The 22,781-nt window shown below is 32.6% G+C and overlaps 1 protein-coding gene across 2 annotated transcripts in view; it reads right to left on the bottom strand.

Moving 5' to 3' along the window:
- Nucleotides 1-22,115, bottom strand: part of LOC106664961 (glycine receptor subunit alpha-2-like) — a 77,125-nt gene extending 55,010 nt beyond the window's left edge. The window contains exons 1-3 of one of the 2 annotated variants that reach the window (XM_014391073.2): nucleotides 22,078-22,113; nucleotides 4,574-4,660; nucleotides 1,775-1,845 (exon numbers count right to left, since the gene is read on the bottom strand). In XM_014391073.2, the coding sequence (XP_014246559.1) occupies nucleotides 1,775-1,845; nucleotides 4,574-4,660; nucleotides 22,078-22,112 (193 nt within the window). In that variant the 5' untranslated portion in view covers nucleotide 22,113. Of the gene's footprint in view, nucleotides 1-1,774; nucleotides 1,846-4,573; nucleotides 4,661-22,077 lie in introns of both variants that reach the window. The other variant, XM_024225795.1, reaches the window with a different exon arrangement.
- Nucleotides 22,116-22,781: the final 666 nt, after the last annotated feature.

Below are 22,781 nucleotides of genomic sequence, written 5' to 3'. Positions count from 1 at the left end.
TGTAATAAATTAGAGCTCGAGGATTCTTTTATTTATGGCAAAATAACTCGGTCTGTTGAAACAAAAACTAAAAGTGAAAGATGGTTTATTCTCGGGTTCGAATCTAGCATACTTACATACATATTTACAAATGCGCTTTTTATCAAAAACACCGGGACCCTGAGGGTTCATCTGTGAATCCTTGTAAAAATTGATTGTACATTTTGGAAGACTTTATTTGGTATTTTTGAAAAAAAGACCATTTGTATTATGTCGGGTTCGAATGCAGAGCCGCTGGATTTGAACCCGGGACTTTCATGTTACAGTGACGAACGCCGTCTCGAAGCCTAAGCCGTTGCGACCAAACGCATTATAGTTTTTTTCAGTTCAATTTAGCCTTTTTAAACTTAAAATTAACCTTTTTCTATTTCAATTTAACCCTTTAATTTGAAATTAACCTTTTAATTTCAAATTAAACTTTTAATTTCAAATGAACCTTTCTTCATTTCAAAATAACCTTTTTAACTTTAAATTAACCTTTTCCATTTCAATTTAACCCTTTAACTTCAAATTAACAATTTTTTCATGTACTCCTTTTTAACTTCAAATTAATCTTTTTCAAATGAAAATTTGCCTTTTTTCACTTCAAATCCACTAATTCTAATAAATTATAGCTCAAGGAATCTGTTATTTTTGGCAAAATATTATGATCATCATTAAAAAAAAACTAAATTTGAAATACTGTATATTTTGGAAATATTTTATTGACTTTATCAGAAAAATAGCGACACCTTTATAATGGATTTTGCAGTTTTATCTATTCATGTTATTTAATAGTAATAAAAATATTATAAATTTATATTAGGATTTTTTGTAAAGTCAGTTTAAATGTGTTCAACCTTAGACTAATATATAGGCGCGATTTTGTAAAAAATATTTACATGACAGATTGCAGATTAATGTTTACTCGTAATATAATTAATATTATATATATTTAATTACGTAAATATAATTAGATTTATTATAGTCTTATTTCGCTTCGCGCGCCTAGGTAGGTTGGCCCGCGTCTGAGATGACAAACATATCTGACTAATGGCTCTACCAAAGCAAAAAAGCCTGCTTATAACCCTGACAAGTGCAGAATATGGCGACGGTCGACAAGACGACCGACTGAAACAGCGGCAATATGCAAACCAGCTGTTTATATCTGTTCCATTCTAACAGAGGCGTTTCGAAATTCTTACCGGTCGTCAGGGGTATAAGCAGGTCGAGATACGATCACAAATTCCGCACTACAGAACGTCAATGATATGATGATCAAGAAAGGCCTGTTACATGACCACGCTGACTTTATGAAAAATCTTACAATTTCTAAACTTTGTTCTACTCAATTTGAATACTTATTATACTAATTGTAAGTGTAACTGAGTTAATACCAGTAAAAATTAGAACGACCCAATAGGGGTCAAATTATTTGTACTTTTCGGCATTTCCAATCATCTTGGTTTGTCTAGCCTTGCTGTCAGAAGGGTTCTTTCAGTTGGCCTTATTTAGAGCTAGTCAGGGTTATAAGCAGGGCGAGGCACCTTTAAAAACCTATCATTGATGATGGCAAAGTATCTGGCAGATCCAAGACAGTCCAAATAATAGAAAATGACCAAAGCTACAAATATACAATCTGATTGTGTTAAAAAATCCGACCTACTAACAAGATCTTCTGTCAATTGTAAATCCAACATTGTTATCTACATATTTACCTTATATAAATATATTATAAAAATGTTTTGCTACTTACATGGAGGAATGTTTTTGTTGTAGTCTGGCCCAAGTGAATAGAGTTCCTTGCAGGATGCCGCGTACAGGAAACTAAGGGAGACAAAACACTTAGAACAAAGAGCAAACATTTGCCATCATTTTGCTGTGATTTTTTAAGAGTGGGACAACATGACATCTCGTTGAATCATTTATTGGCAAGGGGGTCAGGATAATCATTCCTGGTAATCCCCATCCTTGCTGGCCGGTATATTTTCAACGTTAGTCTTGTCCAATACGGAGTGTGGATATTTTATGGAAATTTCTTTTATGAAAGAAGTTCGGCTCGTTTGCGATTTAGGGACAGGCGGGCACAGAAATTTTTTTCCAAAATGAGATTAGATTAATATTTCTTGAAAAAAAAGTGACTGTTTTTTAGTTTGGGTTCAACGTTGTTAAATTTTACGTTTTCTTTTAAGTTTTATTGATTTAAATTTTATATTTCACATAAAATTGGATTGACAAAAATGCCAGTTTTTTGCTAAAATCTACGGGCATACACAATCTTTCTTTTTTTATACTTTATCTCCATTTTTCTTTCACCCTCTCTATTCATTCATATTGCCATGTACAATTAACTATAGTAATTAATCCAGGCACCTAACAAACCGTAAGTATGTGTAAGTGGAAAATCCTTTCCCTCTTAAAGCTGGGATTTTCTCCCTCTTGAAAAAGGTAGGTAATTTTCAATTAAAGCTTAAACTTGAACCTGTGAGCGTCCTAAGACGAAATTAGCTCGCTTTAAACTTGACAAATCACCCCCGGCCAACCCGCTCATTAGCTTAAGTAACGCTTTATCGTCGAACGATTCGATTTTTCCGTGTTTCATCGGTGTTTTACTTTCTCGTAAAGAGCAAATTTACGCTTCGTACCATATCGCCGACGAGGTTTGCACTGTTGATGATTGCATAATAATTGCAGCTAAAAAGATAAAAGTTAAATAAAATTTATAATCAAGCAAGATTATAAAATAGTAAGGGAAAACTTAAAACCGACACTTTATTTCGAACAATCCAATACGTTTTTATTTACTGGCCCATCCTAACTTTTTGATGCTCTCTTAGAAATATTTAAGTACTTAAAATGACTACTAAGTGAAAATGATTACAACATCGAACATTTTTATAAGTTTTTAACAAGCTTAATTTAATACAAACAATCATCATCATTTTGTACACTTTTCTTAAAAATAAATTAGTTAACTCTGAAACGATATTGTTTGATCCACTCTTAATTTACTCAGTTCGTATTAATTTATGACAAAATTTTCATTTTCATGTATTTTAAGAGTGAAGTTTCTAATTTATTTTTGTCAACTAAACATGAGTTGCAATTATGTTCACACTTTTTTAGGGCATTTTTCTGTCAAATTAACACTTTTTAACTTCAAATTATCCTTTTTTCATATCACATTAACCCTTTTTAAGGGGGGCGTCGGTGGCCGCAATGGTTTAGGCGTTGACGCGGCGCTCATCGCTGTAAGATAAAGGTCCCGGGGTCGAATCCAACGGCCCTGCATTCGAGCCCGACATACTTACAAATGGGCTTTTTTTTAAAAAACACCGGCACCTTTTTTGGGGGGGTTTATTTGAAACCTGCTGTTGCGAACCCTTGTAAAAAAAACCTTTTTAATTTCAAATTACCTTTTTTTGTTTCAAACTAATTGTTTTAACTTCAAATCTTCAAATTAACCTTTTTTATTTCAAACTAACTTTTTAAACTTAAAATTAACCTTTTTTCGTTTCAAATGAAACATTTTTAACTTTAAATTAACCTTCTTTAGCTTCAAATTAACCATTTTTCATTTCACATTAACTCTTTTTAACTTCAAATTACCTTTTTTCAAACTAATTCTTTTAACTTTAAATTTACCTTTTTCATTTCAAATTAACCTTTTTAACTTCAAAATCAACCTTTTTCGTTTCAAATTAACCATTTTTAACTTCAAAGTGATCTTTTATTGTTAAAAAATTAACTGTATTTAAAGACAAATTAACTTTTTATTCATTGCAAATTGATCTTTCTAACTTCAAATTAATCTTTTTTTAGTTTCAAATGAACTCTTTTTAACTTTAATTTATTCGTTTTTTATTTTAAATTAACATATTTTCACTTGAAATTACCATTTTTTAATTTTAAGTTAACCATTTTTCAATTTAAATTACCCTTTTTTCATTTCATATTAATGCGGTAGAAGGAAACAAAATGCTATAAAATTCGAACAACTTGCCTCGCAGATTAATAATTTTGAAGAAGGTTAAACTGATTATTTATTATCTTATACCTTTCAATTGTATGAATGTAACAGGTCAATAAAAACATGTATTTTCATGGGTGTTTTTAATTTACGAGTTTATATTTAACCTCAGTGTTTATGTGTTTTTGAAAGAAAAGTCTATTACTGTAAGTACTTTGGGCTAGGGACTGTCTCGAATTCAGGGACGCTGAGATTCGAACCCGGGGCCTTTACAGTGTTGAGTCGCCGTTTGAACGCTACAAACGTTACGAACAGCGAGGCATCCTTAGTAGAAAATTTATGAAATGATTTATTATTATTTGGTTAAAAATTGTCAAGAAAAGGTGCAAAAAACGGACATTTCTGTTCTTAAATCGCAAACGATACCGACATGAAGAATAAAGAAAGCAATATTGTCAAATAACAAAAAGTACAATAAAACAAAATCTTCAAAAAAATTGTTTACATGGTAAATCAAAACGCATGCCTTCACAACATTAGCACAGATATAATTTTTTAAAACAAATTTCAAAAAATCTGACTAACCTGGATTGTGACATGCCTGTAGGTAGGTGCAGAGATATAATAGATAATATAGAGATATAATGCACATACAAGGCGAGCCTCCGAGTCCTGATAACAGAAAGTTACCCCAAATGTACAAAAAAACACTGAAATACAAGTAATTATGTAACACAGTGATGTATGTGACCGGGATTTCTACACCACGTGTATGTTTTCATCCTCCTGGTGAGGCTACTTTCACGGTTTCTACTTGTGCGGACTCGTGGACCAACTGCTGCCATGCAAGCAGTGTTTCTAAAACGCATTCTTTTTATTGTTTTGTCTTTTGTGGTTTGTTCGTTTCAATGAAAAGCGTGCTGTCTTATGTTTGTTAAAACTTTTTGACAAAGTTAATTTGTTATACGAAAGTAGTTTTCTATGGCAAAAAATTGTACTGCCTTTGTTACAGTATATTTTTCGAAAAGAAATTTCATTATGATTACTCAGGAATATTTAGTATTAGTTAACGCCTATACGGCAAACTTGTATAAATCAGAGCTTTTAAACTCATTACAGAGGATTTGCATATATAAACCATAAGGGATGTTCATAATTGAGATTATGAAAGGCCATCCGACATGCATAGTAGCGTTCAAGCGAAACGGAGCGTGCTAAACTTTGCTGATGTTGTCGAGTGCTTAACTATTGGTATCGTCCCTGAAATATTTAAACAGCCTTCGAAAAACATATTTTTTCTTTATTTTTATGGATGTTTGAAATTATTAAATAATTTGTTATGTTTGATAGTTTTCGGTTATTTTGATTTGCCTATCCTAGTTGTTTTGGTTTGTAGGGTTACCTTTTGATATTTCCAATTGTTATACAGCGGGCTTAACGCTTTCTTTTCTATATTTTTTTTCTTAATTAAAATTCATTGGATGTGCAGTGTTTCCAACACAAAACCTTTAGTGTAGCAAATACGAGTCGGTCTATTTTATGTTAATAATTTTTAAGATAGCGAAAATCTGCAGTGATGGGCTTATGTCGATGCCTCACCCTGTTTATAGTCCTGACTATCTGAGCGTGGCGTAATGCCACAAGGCGTATAAATAAGCAAAGTTAGACAAATCAGTTTGAACGAAACAAAACAAAAAATAACTGGACTTAAAGACAATTAAACTTATTAGTGCAAACAAATTCAATATAACGTTGTTATAACGTAAAAATTGTAAGATGTGATCATTCAACTTCACGACATCTTCAGTAAGGAAGTGCGAATACTTCCAGCGACCCTCGGATCAACAACTATCACCAACTTTGAGTAAATTTTATAGTTTAGTCGATTTCCGTTGTCCTGGTTTAGTCTGTCGGTTGTATTTCATTTTGCCATTATAAGTTATAGGTTTGTGAATATTCCTCGAACTGCCCCTGACAACCAAAATGCGGATGAATATTTGACAAAGAAAACAAATGAAAAAAGGTCAAGGGCAAAGGGTTGCACTCAAAATAGTAGAAACGAATTTAAAATAGTTCTAACTAATTCATCAACCTTTCAGTCGGACATGCAAACCTAACCTATATAGACAACGGCACGATCCAAATCTTATTTTTTTAAGATCATGTAAACAAGAGGTTTTTGAAGAACTACTAGTAAACAAATTATGTAATAGTTTTAAACTAAGAAAAAAGGCTTATGTAATCGAATAAATAATATAAATTGGTTTGTATAGGCGATCTAAATATGCAAATCTAACCTGTACGGGCACCCCACAGCCTGAAATCTATTTTTCATATCCAGGCAAAAAGTAACAATTGTAAAGTAAGTTTAAAACAAATGAGAATCTTAGAATCTTAGACAGAAGAAAATTAAACTTGTTCGACAATTAATTCAATTTCATTTACACAATCAAAGCAAAACTAACCTGTACAGGCAACAGCACAAAAAATAGAAATGTTTCCAAACGTTTGCTTGAAGAGCAATCAGGTAAAAGTAAACAATCGTAAAGCAGTTTTACGCTTAGTGCAAGACTTATTTAGAAACAAATTAACCTAATTTCAAAATTAATTCAATTTCGTTTGAACAAACAAACAAACAACATTTCAGCAAACAATCTAATTAAAAAAATTAAAATGTTGACCAGGCATTTTTTAAAGGACAGTCAGGCAAAACAATTATAAAGTAGTTTTAACAAAATTGAGTGTTTTATAAAAGAAAATTAAATTAATTCGAGAAATAATTTAATTTTATTTCTTCATTTGTCGCAAACATAACCTGTACATATATCACAACTGCAAATCTCAGGTTTTAATAAAAACGTTAACAATAAGTTTCCTGACGAACCACTAGAAATAAAAAAGAGCGATTATAATGTATTTTTCAACCAAGTGTGAGCATTATTTAGAAGAAAATGAATCTAATTCGAGAAATAATGCAGTTTCGATTCCATAATTGTTGCAAACCTAACCTGTACAGACCATTTTAGTTGAAATGTTAATGAACTTTCTTGAAGGACAACAGGCAAAAATAAACAGTTGTAAAGTAGTTACAGCTACAGTCGCTAGAACTTAACCTGAACAGACAGTACATGCTTAAGTCACAGCTATTACATAAAAGGTACAAAAGGTTTCTTGAAAAACAACCCGTAAAATAAGCAATTATGAAGAATTTTTCAACCAAGTGAGACCCTTACTTAGAAACAAATTAACCTAATTCCAAAATTAATTAAATTTCGTTTGAACAAACAAAAAACACCTTAGCTTTAGTTAAAAAGTTAATGAACTTTCTTGAAGGACAACAGGCAAAAATAAACAGTTGTAAAGTAGTTACAGCTACAGTCGCTAGAAGTTAACCTGAACAGACAGTACATGCTTAGGTCACAGCTACTACATAAAAGGTACAAAAGGTTTCTTGAAAAACAACCCGTAAAAATAAGCAATTATAAACTAACGACAAACCACTAGAAATAAAAAAGAACAATTATAATGTATTTTTCAACCAAGTGAGACCCTTATTTTGAAATAAATTCACTAATTTCGTGATCAGCTTGACAATTCGAATCCCGCTCGTGCCATTGACGTTTTTACCTCAACTAAAAACCTTAATTAATTTTGAAATAAGTTAATCCAATTCAAGAATTAATTCAATTTCGTTTTTATAATTATTCAGAAATCGTGAGATGCTGTCTGGTGTGATGTAGGTTTCAGAAAAACATTTTCTTTATCGTGCCAACGTTTCGATCTTTATTGAGATCGTCTTCAGGGCTCAAAGTGTTTGTCTTCTGTGTAATTGTGCCATTCTTGCGTGTCGTGTTGAGCCCTGAAGATGATCTCAATAAAGATCTAAATATTGGCACGATAATGAAAAAGTTTTTCTGAAACGTACATCACATCAGACCGCATCTCACGATTTCTGAATAATTATCGATTAACGGTCACTAATCACCACACATTTCGTTTTTATAGTCGATGTTAACCTAACCTTTATAACAACACAACTTTAAATTTGTTTAATAATTAAAAAAAGTTTACAAAAGGTTTTAAGACAGATTAGGCAAAAAGTAACAGTTATAAAGTATTTTAAACTCACTGAGTCTTATTTACAAAAAAATTAATAAGTACGACAATTAAATTCGTTTCAAACGTCCTAGAAAACTAGAATAACTTGTACAATATAGCCAGAATCAGATTTTGAAACAAATCAGAATTTTTCAGGAATTGGCTAAAAAAAGTAGCCTTAAATAAAGTGTGGGCTTATTAAACAACCAGAATTTATTGAACTAGTTCATTTATTATAATTTCATTTCTATAGGCAATCTGAACATGTAAAAATAACCTATACAGACAACATCACAACCTTCATTCTCAATTTTTTAAAATAAACTTTTACAAAAGGTTTCTCGACGAAACAAGAAGTAAAAAACGGCAATTTTAAATTACTTTTACACCAAGCGAATGTCATATTTGCTATAAAAGTAGACTAGTTTGACAATTAATTAATTTTCGTTTCTACAGTCGATGCAAGCCTGACCTATACAGACTGTATAATAACCTTTTATCTCAGTTTTTTGAAATAAAAACGTTACTAACATCACTACCTATAAAGACAATGTACAATTTTATTTATTTATTTGAATTTTGATAAAAACGAGGGCCAATTAAAAACATTCTTTAATCTGAGCATGTAAACATGACCTGTATTGACTACAGCAGACATAAATCTCTAAACTGGTTTCTTGAAAGATGGATAGGAAAAAAATTATAAAGTAATTTTAAATCAATTCAAAGTATTGAAGAAAAATTAAACTATGTAGTTGAAATATTAATTAATTCAATAACGTTTCTACAGTCAATACAAACCTAACCTGTACAAACAAATCCGAAGCTATACATCTGATGAAAAAAGTCACAATATTCCATAAGGGATTTCTTGGTGAACAACCACGCAAAAAGTAATAAGTAGTTTTAAACGAAATGAGGGAAAGAACAGAAAATACGAATATAAATGAAAAGAAGGGGCAGAAAAAATAAAGTATTACATCGTTCTTAACATGCAAACATAACCTCATATTAATTTTCTAACTGCACACTTCAGTCATAAAAATTATCAGCTTTAACACCTTTTGAGGCTGGAGCTATGTGATTTTTTTATATTTTTCTTATAACAATTGTAAGACAAAAGTCTGTTAATTTAATCGTTATATTGCGTAAGTCCAAGGCACGTGCAAATTATAGCATCTTAGTCATTATGATGTAATCAAGACTAAACGGAGAATAATCTTTATTCCGACATCGTCTATAAGTAGATTGTCACCAGTCTACTCGGGAAATTGCTTTGTCAGTCGTTATTTGAATTAACCTGCCTCTCAGTGACAAATTGGGACGTATTTCCGGCTGCGGTGGCCCAAATAAGCCCGAAGCGAGTCTTCATTCCGCCTACTGAAAGGATCTGAGGAAGCGCCAGTCACGGAAATACACAAACGAGGTTATACGCGACACGTGCGTGCGGTTTTATTGGTTTACCGATTTTGAAACAATTTACGATAAACAAAAAGGGCTACGAAACGTGTGATGTACATTGATGGTTGCTATTATGACAATTTGTGCAATAAATTTGAATTTGTGTTTCAAATTTTTTCATTAGGAATAGCGAAAAGAATAACACATGCTAAATATATTTGTTGGTGACGAAATGTACGGTAATGAAACCCCTCCAAAAATGACCATTTTTCAAGAAACAACTCATTTAATAAAATCATTACAATGCTAACACTTAGTAACATTTTTTCAAGCCAAGCTCGCATTGTACAAAATAAGAGTAATTTTATATCAAAAATATTATACATATTTAGCATATAAAAAATATCTTCCTAAGTTTACAAAAATCCTAATTTTTTAAAATTTTCACAAATAAGAGCCGTTTGAATTGTGATTTCCACTTACGAATTGAAGAAAACTTTCCGCCATTTTCCTTGACAAGGACAATTTGTAGTTTGGTAGTTTCCGACAATTTTCGTCTGTCTATCGTCGCTGTATTAGTTTGTCAGGCGACTTTTCGATATTTTCAATTGTCATACAGCCGGGTTTAACGTCGAATTACCCGTTGGGAGTCTAAACCACATATTTTTCTATATTTTTTCCTATTTAAAATTTCTTGGTTATGCTGGGATTCTAACCTAAAACTGTTAATGTGGCAAATGCGAGTCGGACTGTTTTATGTAATAATGTTAAGGATAGCGAAAATGTCCAGCGATGCGTTTGAGACGATGGCTCACCCTGTTTATTATCCTGACTGACCACTGGAGAAATGTCAGAACGCGCCCAAAAAAGCAAAGCTAGGCGCCCTGACTTGCTTATACCCCGACAACCGAAGAGCGTTGGACACATCAAAATCATCAAAAAGGTCGAAACTGTCTGCTTATTACTCTTGATTACTTTTTGAGGTAAGTCGGGTGATGAACTTGATTTTCCAGTGTTAGCCACCCTGCTTATATTCCTGACGGTCTCATAAGATGGGGAAAAGCCGAAATTAGTGTGAGAGACAAGACGTGAATATAGGTAGACAAATTATTACTCTAAAAAGTACGATTAACGGATTTAAACTTTAAACTTTGAAATATAGAACTAGAGGTTGAAAAAAACTATTTTGTCAAACTTTGATACTTAACGGAATTTGTGATTGGAGTTATTGTAGTCTCCAAACCAGAGAGGATTAAAGAACCAATGATCGGTCATGACCATACCACAGGGTCATCGGACCCGTGGAGAAATGTCACAACTTAAATGTAATGCTTGTTTAATAAATAGGTGCTTTTTTTACCTATATGAAGGAAAAAGTACATTAAATGTTTTGGCCAGAGTAAAATAGGCCCTGCACTTTGATCCTAGTTCTCTCCTAAACCTCCCCCTTTGTCATTTTTCAAGCAGTTCTGATTTCTCTGTCTCCCAGTATTAATGTATTGTAGACAAAAAACCTCTTCTTGGCTCTCCTCTTTCCGCTCTTTAAAAACCTCTCCCGTTAGCACATCTCATATTCCCCTTCAATTTTCCTTTAGCATTTCCAAAATCTCCCAAACCATTCTTCACTTTTTGAACTGTAGGTAGTTCTACGGCGTTGCAACGGGGCCCCAACTTCCCTATGTACTTCAGTGAGTGATTATTTTTTTATACAGAGCACGACAAATCGTACATTTTTTAAAATTTCCTTTATTTAAATTTGATTTTAGTATTTAGCCAAAACATTAGACAAATGACCATGTTCTAAATCAAGAAGAATTACAAGTCCAAAACAAGAGTTTTGAGTAGAACGTTCTGTAGTCAAAGATGGTGCTGAATTAATTAAGATTGTAAGCAAGGGGATTTCTGACATACCACGCGCGGATTATCTGCCACAATTGGATTCTCAAAACCCACAGTAAGCCATTAACCGGAATAAACCATGATTGTCTTCCACGAGTGTCGGAAGCCTAAGGAAAGTGCATAAACTTCCCCCAAAATAAAGAGAAAATTTCAAGTGCTTTCATAATTTAGCAAATAGTTACATGCATATGGTTTAAAATAAGTTGTTTACCCAAGTACGAATTTCTTCTTATTGAGTTTGTAGGAATCACGGTAGCCAGTATTATTCTACTCTGAGCATTAGATTCAAAAAACTGTGGAACCATTTTACCCCTCTTTGTTTCAAAGGGATAAATCAATTATCCAACCACCAATTGTCAAATAAGCAGGCTTATTTACACAAAGAAAAACCTTTATACAAAATTAAACTTCTTGTAAGGTATTGGTCGAGACAAAAAAAGTCAGTGTCACGAGCGGGATTCGAACCCACGACCTTCGGCTAAATACGCCGCTGCTCTACCACTTGACCTATCGTGAATTCGATCCACTCCGACACCAACTTCCCATCTCAACCCTACCTTTTGAATTTTCCCTCTTTTTGCCATTTTTCAAATGTCGTGTTATTTCAAGTGGTAGAGCAGCGGCGTATTTAGCCGAACGTCGTGGGTTCGAATCCCGCTCGTGACACTGACTTATTTATCTCAATTAAAACTTTAATTAATTGAGCAATATTTTAAGTAACGTAAGACAACGGGCAGGGGAGAGGAAAGAGGATTATCTGGGTTAAGGACTATTTCCGAGCGGGTTGAGAGGAAAGAATGAAACAATCAAAGAACACTGTAGAAAAAGAAAAAACCTAGAGTTTACAAAGAAGAAGATGTGATTGTCGAGTTTTTTCATAGTTATGCCAAAAATTGGCAATAAACTGACACATGTATGCTATGCTTATGGATTGGACGAAAATATAAAACTTCAATTCCACCATAAAATAACTGGGTACCGTGTTGCGTTATAAAAAGTGATTAACAATACTATTTCCGTTTTTTAGTACTTTAAGAATTGAGGGGTAATCAGGTCAAACCGAAACGCTTTATTGAGGGGTAGATTTTCAATGGTGTACCTAAGATCTGAAGAAGTAGGTATTAAAAATAATCAAGAGAAAAAAATGCGTTGCGCCACAATGCTCAATCTATTGAACGAAACCTTTGTTTTTTTCAATCACGATATGATATCTCATTTTGAGAAAAAGCCGGTCGGGAAACGGTTCAAAGTCCATTTCCCTTTTGTCCAATCCCAAGCTCGAGCATTTTATCAGAAACCAAATTTTCCGAGAGTGTTGTTTGTCATTTTTTCTTTCTTTCTCTCTCTCTCTCTCTCTTTCTAGTCTAGATGGACAAAGGAGGGCGGATGCAAATGCATGCACCGCCGACCGCTCAGTGGTCAAGGTGTGACGAAAGTAGTGGTCGAAGGCGATAATGCCCAAGGCCGCACGCCATCGCGCCAAACCACTTGACCTAGGTATTTAAGCTCAACAAAACACGGAGAAACATTTTATGAAGTCTTAAGTCTTACTTGCTGAAGAGATTTTGCACTAATTCTCTTTAAAGATAAAAAAAACTATAAAACTTTCTTTTTTTTGAATTGTTAAAATTAGTGTAGGATTCAGTTTGGTTTCCTTACTCTTATGATATATATTTAAAATTTGCCAATAATAAGTATTGAAATAATTTTAGTATAGAGAGGACACCATCTGCAGATATTGCAGTAAAAACAAAAATTGATTCTTTTATATTTCGAACGAGCAGAAATGTAACCTAAGTGAAGACTTGATTTTCATACATAATCTATAAAAGGTTGACTCAAACGAAAAAAGGTACTATGTGGGGTTGTAGGAAATTTCATGCTGAACAAAAAAGTTCCTATAAACCTGAGTCCTCAAATGAAGCCTTCAATGAAAAAATGCAAAAACCGTTTTTTATAGCTTTTTACAAGAATTACTCCCAAATGTCTCCGTCTACATACCAAAAACTATCTATTCGAACATTAAATTTTGAGTAGAATGAGACCAGCCGCGCGTTTTTATCTTAATATGTTGCCGAGATATGATTTCTTTTAAAATATAATAACCACGTTTTTCGAGAAAAAAACAACATTTTTTACCGTTTTTTAGGTTAACACATCCAATTTTCGTCTTTCTTCTTTCAAGCGTTTGAAAATTAACAAGTCAAAACTTTGAAACTTAGCCAAAAATCGTGAAACCAATGCCTATGAAGTGGCGTTTGTCTCATTTTACGTAGAATTTAATTTCCTTTAACGCTAATTTTGGAGTGTTAAGACTGAAAAAACATTAAAGAAATGTTGTTTTTCTCTCGAAAAAAATGGTTATTACATAAAAAAATCATATCTCGGCAACGAATTAACATAACAACGTGTGGTTGAACTCATTATATTCAAAATAAATAGAATGCTCGAACAGATTTTTTTCGATACGTATTTTGAGACATGGAACCATTTAGGAGTAACTCTTGAAAAAAGCTAAAAAAAACAGGGTTTATTAGAGGTTTTTGCATTATTCTCATTGATTGGTTTCATGTTTTTAGGAACGTTTTGTTTAGCATAAAATTTCCTATAAATCCTCAAAATTGTTTCGTTTGACCCCACCCTGTATATATTGAATATATTTCAATGAAGTTCACTTTTCCTAGGTCTATTTGAAACATTTGAAGAATGTTAAATTTTTGTAATATAAGATTTAGTAAGTTTTTTGGAATAAAGATTATTATATTCCAGACCGAAATGGTTGGAATTGGAAATACATATCTTTAACTTAGGAAATACGTAATAAAAATACCCTTAAATCAAATATCCATGGAGAAAAAGTTTCCGTTTTCAGAAATAAGAGTCGTTCGAATTGTGATTGTCACCCTTGAAAAACACCTTGTCAAATCATCCGTGTCAAAAACAAACCGTTATTCAAAAACTTTTGTCTTTTGTTCGGGGTGAGTATTTGACAAAACGCGATCAAGAGCAGTGTGATTATCCTTGAAAAGCGGTTAATGTATTTTAAACTGGTTTAATTAATTCAATTTCGTTTCCGCGGTCAATCTAAACACGCAAGCCTAACATGTACAGATAGGACATAGTCTTAAATTTCATTTTTTTAAAAGAATAAATGCGAATAAAGGATTACTTGAAGGATAACAAGACAAAAACAACAGTTATAAAGTCGTTTTTAAACAAAGAAAGGTTCGTTCAGATTACGACTGATTAAACGAAAGAATAATATAGCAGTTGGCGAGCAAAGATACTATCCCCAGATATTTAAAAAAATAAAAGTTTTATAAAATTATGTATGGATGGAAATTTCCACCAAATGTAGGACTGTTTGACGAATATACTTGGTCATGCCGATAAACGAATCTAAACTGCACAAAAATGAATAGGGATATTGTTACTTCTTTTGCAGTATCCCTATCACTACTTATTTAATAGGTCTACGTAAGTTAAAAATCAACGAACAGCTGGTTTTTTGGCTGTAGATTCGTGTGTTCAAATTTCTTATTCTAGATAATACCAGTAATTGTCTGGGGGTGTAGGGTCTTGGGGTAGGTAGTATTAGTCTTTACTGTGGTTTTGACCACCAGTTGAAGATTGAACTGTCATTTCTTCTTTTTCCCATAGACACATTTCTGCAGATCCCTGACATGTCCATGCGTCTCTTCAGAGTCCTGCTGGCAGACTGACGATGCTCATGACATTTAAGTTAAAGATTTTCTTTTGTAAATGTTTTTGGAATTAAAAACAAAAAAACAAACAACGTGTGTTTAAAATCTCTGTAAATTGAAAATGTCATCAGTTTAATTCTACCCGGGGGATATTAGAACGGCTGGGGTTTTAATTGAAAACAAAAAAACATGGTTTCTCTTTTAACATTTACCACCGCGAAATTATACCCAAAGGCAAACACAAATTGCGTCGGAGTTACGATGTCGAGGGTTTAATGAGTAAAACATAATTAACCTGGAGGGGATAAAAACATTTTAAAGGTCAATGCCAGCCTAACCCGAAGGAAGTTTTGCCGTCGAGAAACAGTCCTGGATTGGAGAAAAAATATGTTTATTTTTAATAAATGAATTAAATTAGCACATTTTTGTTCCCTGTTGTTCTTTTGTAAGAACATTAAAAATCAGAGTTTCTTTTTTTAGAATCTTTCTAAATTCACTTTAGTTACTGAGCCCAAAAGAAAAACTATTATCCTCATAACCTACCAATTCAACCTCCATGGATATTTTATTCCATCAAGACGAATCGAAAACCTAAAAAAAATCTTAATAGTTCTTTAGCCTTTCCTCATTATTAACAAAATACTGGAAACGCTTCTATTGATCAAAGAAAATTCCTACAAACACAGTTTCCATCGCCATTTCGGCTTTCGGAGTTGCCACTCTTCTGTCCAACAAGCACATCACATAGTAGACGTTATTTCCACATCCCTTAAGGTAAAGAAATATTGGACTGGCGTGTTCTTGGATATACACCAAGCCTTTGATCCAGTATAGCACTTTGGACTATTGTGGAAGCTCAAGAACATCCTACCAGCAACCTTATCCCAAGATCCTATTTTAACTTGAGTACCCAACAAAACTTCATTATCTCCCATCCATTCCATTGTAGCAGGTGTCCCACAAGGCAGGATCTTCCACATCCAAGCCTTTGATCCAGTATTGCACTTTGGACTATTGTGGAAGCTCAAGAACATCCTACCAGCAACCTTACCCCAAGATCCTATTTTAACTTAAGTATCCAACAAAACTTCATTATCTCCTATCCATTCTACTGTAGCAGGTGTCCCACAGGGTAGAATGTTCGCTTCTGATGTTTACTCATTTATACCTCCGACCTACCTTCGCACAGATTATAACATGCGGTTTATCATACTAAAACGACTTCTCGTCAGACGATCTAAACTCGAACTGACAAATAGAAGACAACTTTACATTGCCCTGCTGACCCCTATTTGAAATTGATTTTTACGCGGCTGAAAAGCGTTTCAACCTTGTTTCTGATAAGGAAAGTTTAAAATGGTTGGAAAAAAACGACCTGTTAGCTAATTTACATTTAACTCCAGAAGAAATACGATAATTAACGAGGCCAGGTAACATTGTAACAGTTTTTTTTGTTTGGCCTACACAAAAGAACAATGCCATCACATCAATAATACCAGCTGTGACCTACTAGGCGAACAGTGCCAAAGGAACACAATAGGGTTTTGAGAGATAAAAACTATTCTGTATGAGTTAAATAGGAAAGAAATGCTATTGCCGGTGCTGAAATGTTTTTAAAATTCTTGTCATTTTACTAGTAATATATAAGTTTTGGAATTCAAGAGCTTAAAAAGAGAAAGGTAAACGTAAATAAAATAGAATTTTTTTTGAAAGACGGAAAAAGGCTTTAAATCAACCCAACACAAAAACTGTCCTAATTGTAAAATGTTATGATTCCGGCTAGTATTTCTTCAAGAATTTTAATGGCGAAGCTTTTTCTCGTTGGAAGAAATAGCTATTTGCATAAAAAAAGGGATATAAAGCCGCTGGCGTCATCAATCAAATTAGGCTTTAAAAACAGACCTGTTCGATCCCTTGGAGCAAAATGTATTTTGCCATTTCTTTCTCAACACCCCCTCCGCCCCGTGGAAGAAGAAATAACAAATTTCCGTTCTATAACCGAAAGCGGAAGGGCCTAACGGTTGCGACGGGTCCTCCCTTCCAAACCGAGACGAAGACGATTATTATTTCCCATTTATAAATATCTACGGAAGTTGGAAAGGTTTTTTTTCCATCTCTCTCTCTCTCTTTTCGGGATCAACACTGGCCCAATATTTAAACTTTCCAACCGGCAGGAGATTTCGACAACACAATTTTAAATTATAAACAATTAATTTCATCAAACCCAAACCCTGACAATTTTTATAGAAAATCCTTGAAGAGAAACTGCTTCTGCTCAAAGCCATGAAAACGTCCAAATCCAAAATATATCTTCTCTACTTGCTCAAATATCCACAAATATATATTATTTTTATATAACATTATAATTTAAAAAAATAATAATTGTAAATTCTCGCCGAAACTTAAAACGAATAATCCACAGAAAGTTGTAGTCCAAATAAAAATACTATCATAAAAACCAAAGCTAGAAGTGTCTAAGTTAAGAGGCTCTAACATTCGGCATTCCAATAAAAATATTATTGTTAACTTACATATTAAGTTTTTTTTTGTAAACTTAGAAATAATAGTTATTATTATTAATAACTAATCCATTTACGTTTTAGTGGTCGATTGACCAGGTTACTTCTTTCAATTAACTATTCATTTTAGGGAAGGTTTTGTTTGAGTTAAAAAAAGTCAGTACCACGAGCGGGATTCGAACCCACGACCTTCGGCTAAATACGCCGCTGCTCTATCACTTGAGCTATTGCGACTTCGATCCTCTCGGACACCAACTCTCCATCTCAACGTACAACCGTTCGAATTTTTCCTCTTGCCATTTTCAAATGTCGTGTAATCCAGGATTGGATTCTCAGCGACTTATGAAGTAGCCTCGGGGAGCTGTACAGTGAAATGATACTTCATTTACTTATTAAATATTAATCCATTTACGTTTTAGTGGTCAATTGACCAAGTTACTTCTTTCAATTAATTATTATTTTTACAAAAGGTATCGGTTGAGATAAAAAAGCCAGTGTCACGAGCGGGATTCGAACACACTAACAGATAGCCGCTGCTGTACCACTTGATGGAAGTCACGATAGTTGAAGTGGTAGAGCAGCGGCGTATTTAGCCGAAGGTCGTGGGTTCGAATCCTGTTCGTGATACTGATTTTTTTATCTCAACCAAGACTTTTCATAAAAAGAATAATTAATTGAAATTATTATTAATAATAATATAATTTATTTTTTAATAATAAATATTTCAAACGTTCAAGTTTCATGATAGAGTTTATTTTTAGGTGGTATATCATGGTTTGAAAGTTGCGACATAACGTTAAGAAATTTCATTTTAACGTTCATTCTAAAGACTGCATAATTAGGCTATTCACTGTTGAAAAACAATGTTCATGCCCCCCGCAATACTTTTTTTGTGTCTTTGAATCCCGGAAATTGGAACGAGTTTAATTCCTAATTCTCTTGTTCCAGATCAAAGAGTTCAAAAGAGTTCGTCTTCCTGTATTGAAATTTCCGTCTGAAATGAGGTAAGTTTAAAAGTTTTCCAATTCCCGAAGAGGGCCACGCCGGGCGGTACCCATACGTTTCCGGGGCGAATTTCATTTGGGGATTTGATATTAGCCCTTTACCCGGTGAAATTTAACATGTAACTAGGTATAAACTTGTCGAAATTCTATTCCTCTTCAACCGTGCGGAACCCTTTGTACGACGAGAAATTGCGCCTTCTCCATTACCGTCTCTAGAGGTACAGACTTTACACTGAAAAGTACTATTCAACAACGGCATACATCCATTAACCAAGTACGTCCCAAATTTTTCAAAAAAAAAAAAGCTTCATTCTGTCATTATTTAAGTGTTACGTGTTTTATTTTTAACGAGACAAAGCTCATTACCAATTTTCATCTTGAACCGAATTTTCTAAAATTTTATTAATTTTTGTAAAGAAATATTTCTAAAATAGTCTTCTGCCCTAAATAATTTTTTTGTACATAAAATATTAATCTCACAATACTTAAAGCTTGACGATTTCATTTAAAATTTATTAGCCTACGTAAAACTGTTACTTTTGTTAACACTGTTTTTTAAAATGTTTTCCAATAGTAGGATTGTTTACATGAATCAAAATATGTTACAAAAAGGAAGAAAGTTTTTCAGAAATTTAAGCTTGAACAAACTTAAACTTTGATGAATTAATTAACGAAAAAATCGAATGCCATATGATTGTATTTTAAATTCATTGCTTTTTTATAATTTATATTCGTTTTTAAAGGGACATTTTATTCCATTCGCCTTATTTAATCTCAAACATATTTGCTATTAAATAATACATATAAATTTGGTTATTCTTCCGTTCATGGTTTTGAAAAAAAGCCGGAATTTTTTTTAAATTGAAAGTTTTCTGATCAGGATATATTTTGTTTTTAATAAAGTAGTTTATTGATATGTATGCTATATGTTACCTTTAAAAGGATGATAATTTTTTTAAATATATACTTGTTGTCTACAAATTGACTTAGCACTGGTAAAACAGAAATTTTTGTCAAATAGAAGGGTTTCTGGTAGAAAAAGTTTATATTAGTTTTTAACATTGCTTTTTATTATTTATTTCTTATATTTAAGATAATCATGTATTATCTAAACAAAACATGTAATAGTATTACAAATCGATTAAGCCCTGACGATATATGTGAAATTATGCTGAAATATTTGTAAAATCGAAGAGTTTCTCGTGCTTTTTTTCAATGCTAGTTATTGATACATAAGTTTTACATAACCTTGGCTACATTTGATATTTAATACATTTAAATTTAGTTGCTCTTCATACTCATTTATCTCTGATGATGTACATGAAGTTATTTAACCGAGAGCTCGAAGGTTTTTGATTAGGGTATGTTAGCACATCGCGGTTTATTAATAAATAAGCCTTTTGTTATATTTGCAAAGAACCAATATATTTTTTGCACATACACTAGTAGTTGTACTTCAAATTGACTTGGCCCGTCTTCATATGAGGGTCTGTTGAACTACTTAAACGCGTTTCGGCATTGCGCCATCTTCAGTGAGGAACGAATCATTTCTTCTTGGATATCCTCACTGAAAAAAAATACCGAAACGCGTTTGAGTAGTTCAATAAATCCGCGCGTGAAGACGGACCCAATAAGTAACCCTATAGTTTAGCATGAGTTCACCCACCCAGGATCATCTTTTATGATTCATTGAAAATTAAACCGAAAGCTTTGTAAAATTGAATTTTTTCAAAACTATATTAATTATTAATAGTAAGATTAGTTAAGGAGATCTTAAAGTTATCTGATTTTTTCTAACGCATCTAAATTTGGTTGTTCATTATATTTACTTAACCTTGAGGATGTATTTGAAATTAAAACGAGTATTTAGTAAACTTTTATGGTTTCTGAATAAAAAAATGTTGTCATTGCAGTTTATTAATATATAATACTTGGTCTTATCGTTAAAAAATTTAATTTTCAGGCTTCAGACTAAAAAAAACTACATGTATGTGTTTTAATTGCTATTTATTATTTTGCATTTTATTCATTTTTTTTATATTTGAAAGGGTTTAGACAAAAAAGGTTTGGTCATTGGTGGTTGTTAGGATAATACCTTCACCTGTTTTTATGTCTGACAAGATGTAAAAAATTTTAATACAAATACATGCAATTGTTCTTCAGATTGGCTTAGCTCAAATGATTTATTTTATAGTAATCCGAGAGTTTGGTAAAATAAAAGGGTCAATAATTTTTTTATCAGTTTCTAACTTAATAAGCACACTTTTATATGATTTTAAAAATATTAGATACTTTTTAATACAGTACGTTCGAAATGGATTACCCTGATGATAAATTAAACCGACAGTATTGTATAAAATTAAAGGGTTGAAAAAATATATTAGTTATAATATTACAGACTGTTAATACAAATGCCTGTTCTTATTTTTAATAATTATTATTTTAAATAGAAATATATAAGTTGTTCTAGAAATTTACTTTGCTCAGATGATGTTTTTTAAATTAAATTGAGAGTTCGGAAATTTAACGTCTGAGATTTTTTATTAATGGTTTACAAATTAGCTTTTCGCTGATAATAAATTAACTGGAAAGTTTTGTACAATTGAAAATGTAAAATTGTTTTAGTTAAAAAATTATAATTACCATTGCAGTTTATTAATACATATGTATTTTCTTAGTTTCAACCAGTTTTTAACATTTTTAATAGATATATTTTTAGTTGTTCCACAAATTGACTTCACATGATGTATTTAAAATTAAACTCGAAATGTTTCCTATTTAAATTAAATTAAATAATAATTTTTTCGTAATTTGTTTTTAGTTTTTAACCCTGCCGATGTTTGATCTTTAAAAAGATTTTAATCAAAATATAAATACTGAAGGTAAAAATGGCCATAATAGTTGCCCTGATTTTTGTTTCTGTTTTGACCTCATTTCTTAAAATATGTTTGTTAGGGCAAAGAACGATGCTTAAGAGGACGAAAATTTAATTGCATTATTCAATAAACCATTTCAAAATAATTTTAGTAATCAATAGTCCCATATATTTTTATTCTCTGGATCATTCAATTGTTTCTTTGGCTTAGTTCTGACTGTATTTTTTGGCCTTGATTTGTGCTTTGATGATGTGCGCTGGAAGCAGTGATTCTTCATTAGAGAAGAAAAATGGAAGCATTCATATTTACAAAAAAAAAATTTATACAAGCCTGAAGCTTTGAATGTTAGTCGAATCATGTATAACCGTACAGAAATATTGAATAAAATGCTAAAAACATTAGAGCCGGTGCTTGAATTTCTAAAAAAAAAAGATATGAATTAAATATATTTTGAAGATGCAGTTCTTGTCCGAAGACTCGGTGCGCCGAGGCAAAGTTTTCGATATATATTTTTTCCAACATTTTTTCTTTCTGTTTTGGTTTGATTGGCAGTGCTTTGAAGCCGAGTTTTGTGTTGTTTGTGTGTACCTGATGAGACTTAGTGTGAGAGGAGAGAACCTCATATCCCCGGGCTACTGTTCACACTGCCGCCCCTTTCTCGGTCCCTCGGTTTCCCATCAGTGCGCATGACTTTCCACCCTGCCTCTTATTTTTAAACCGGATTTTTTTTGCCCTCCTCCTCCGGGGTAACTAGACCGTGATGAGGGCGTATTTCCTATTTGATAAAGACGAAGGTCTCCCCGGGCGATCAACCACCGACGAAAATGCACCCATAACTCACCGGTCGAATCTTTTCACTTTTCACTCAATTTTTATTCCAAGAAATAACGTTGGATCCATCTTTCGTGATCATTATTCAAGCAAATACGCTGTAATCAAAACGCAAATTTATTTTCTACATTTTTTAAATATTTGTTATTCCCCAATTCTTTGCAAAGATCTATGTAAAACAAATCTCGCTGTTCCAAATACTTAAACTTAATCCTCTGCGCCTATTTAAAAGGCGAAAAACTGAAACACGTCTGACTTACCAAACCAGCAAGTACAGGCAGACAAATATGGACCAAACAGCTCAATCCACAGACCCCATGGAGAAATTTCGCAAATAATGTTGTGGGAGGATTTGGCAACAGAGGTTATTTCTCAAAGATATCTTTATCTTTACATAACTTTTAAATTCTCTGATCGCCTTTTTCTTTTTATTACCTTAAAGGTGTTCCAAGGGTAACATC

Source organism: Cimex lectularius, unplaced genomic scaffold (genome assembly GCF_000648675.2).
Source record: "Cimex lectularius strain Harlan isolate CLEC.00 unplaced genomic scaffold, Clec_2.1 scaffold137, whole genome shotgun sequence".
Taxonomy (NCBI): domain Eukaryota; kingdom Metazoa; phylum Arthropoda; class Insecta; order Hemiptera; family Cimicidae; genus Cimex; species Cimex lectularius.
This window is presented reverse-complemented; position numbering and strand designations above follow the sequence as displayed.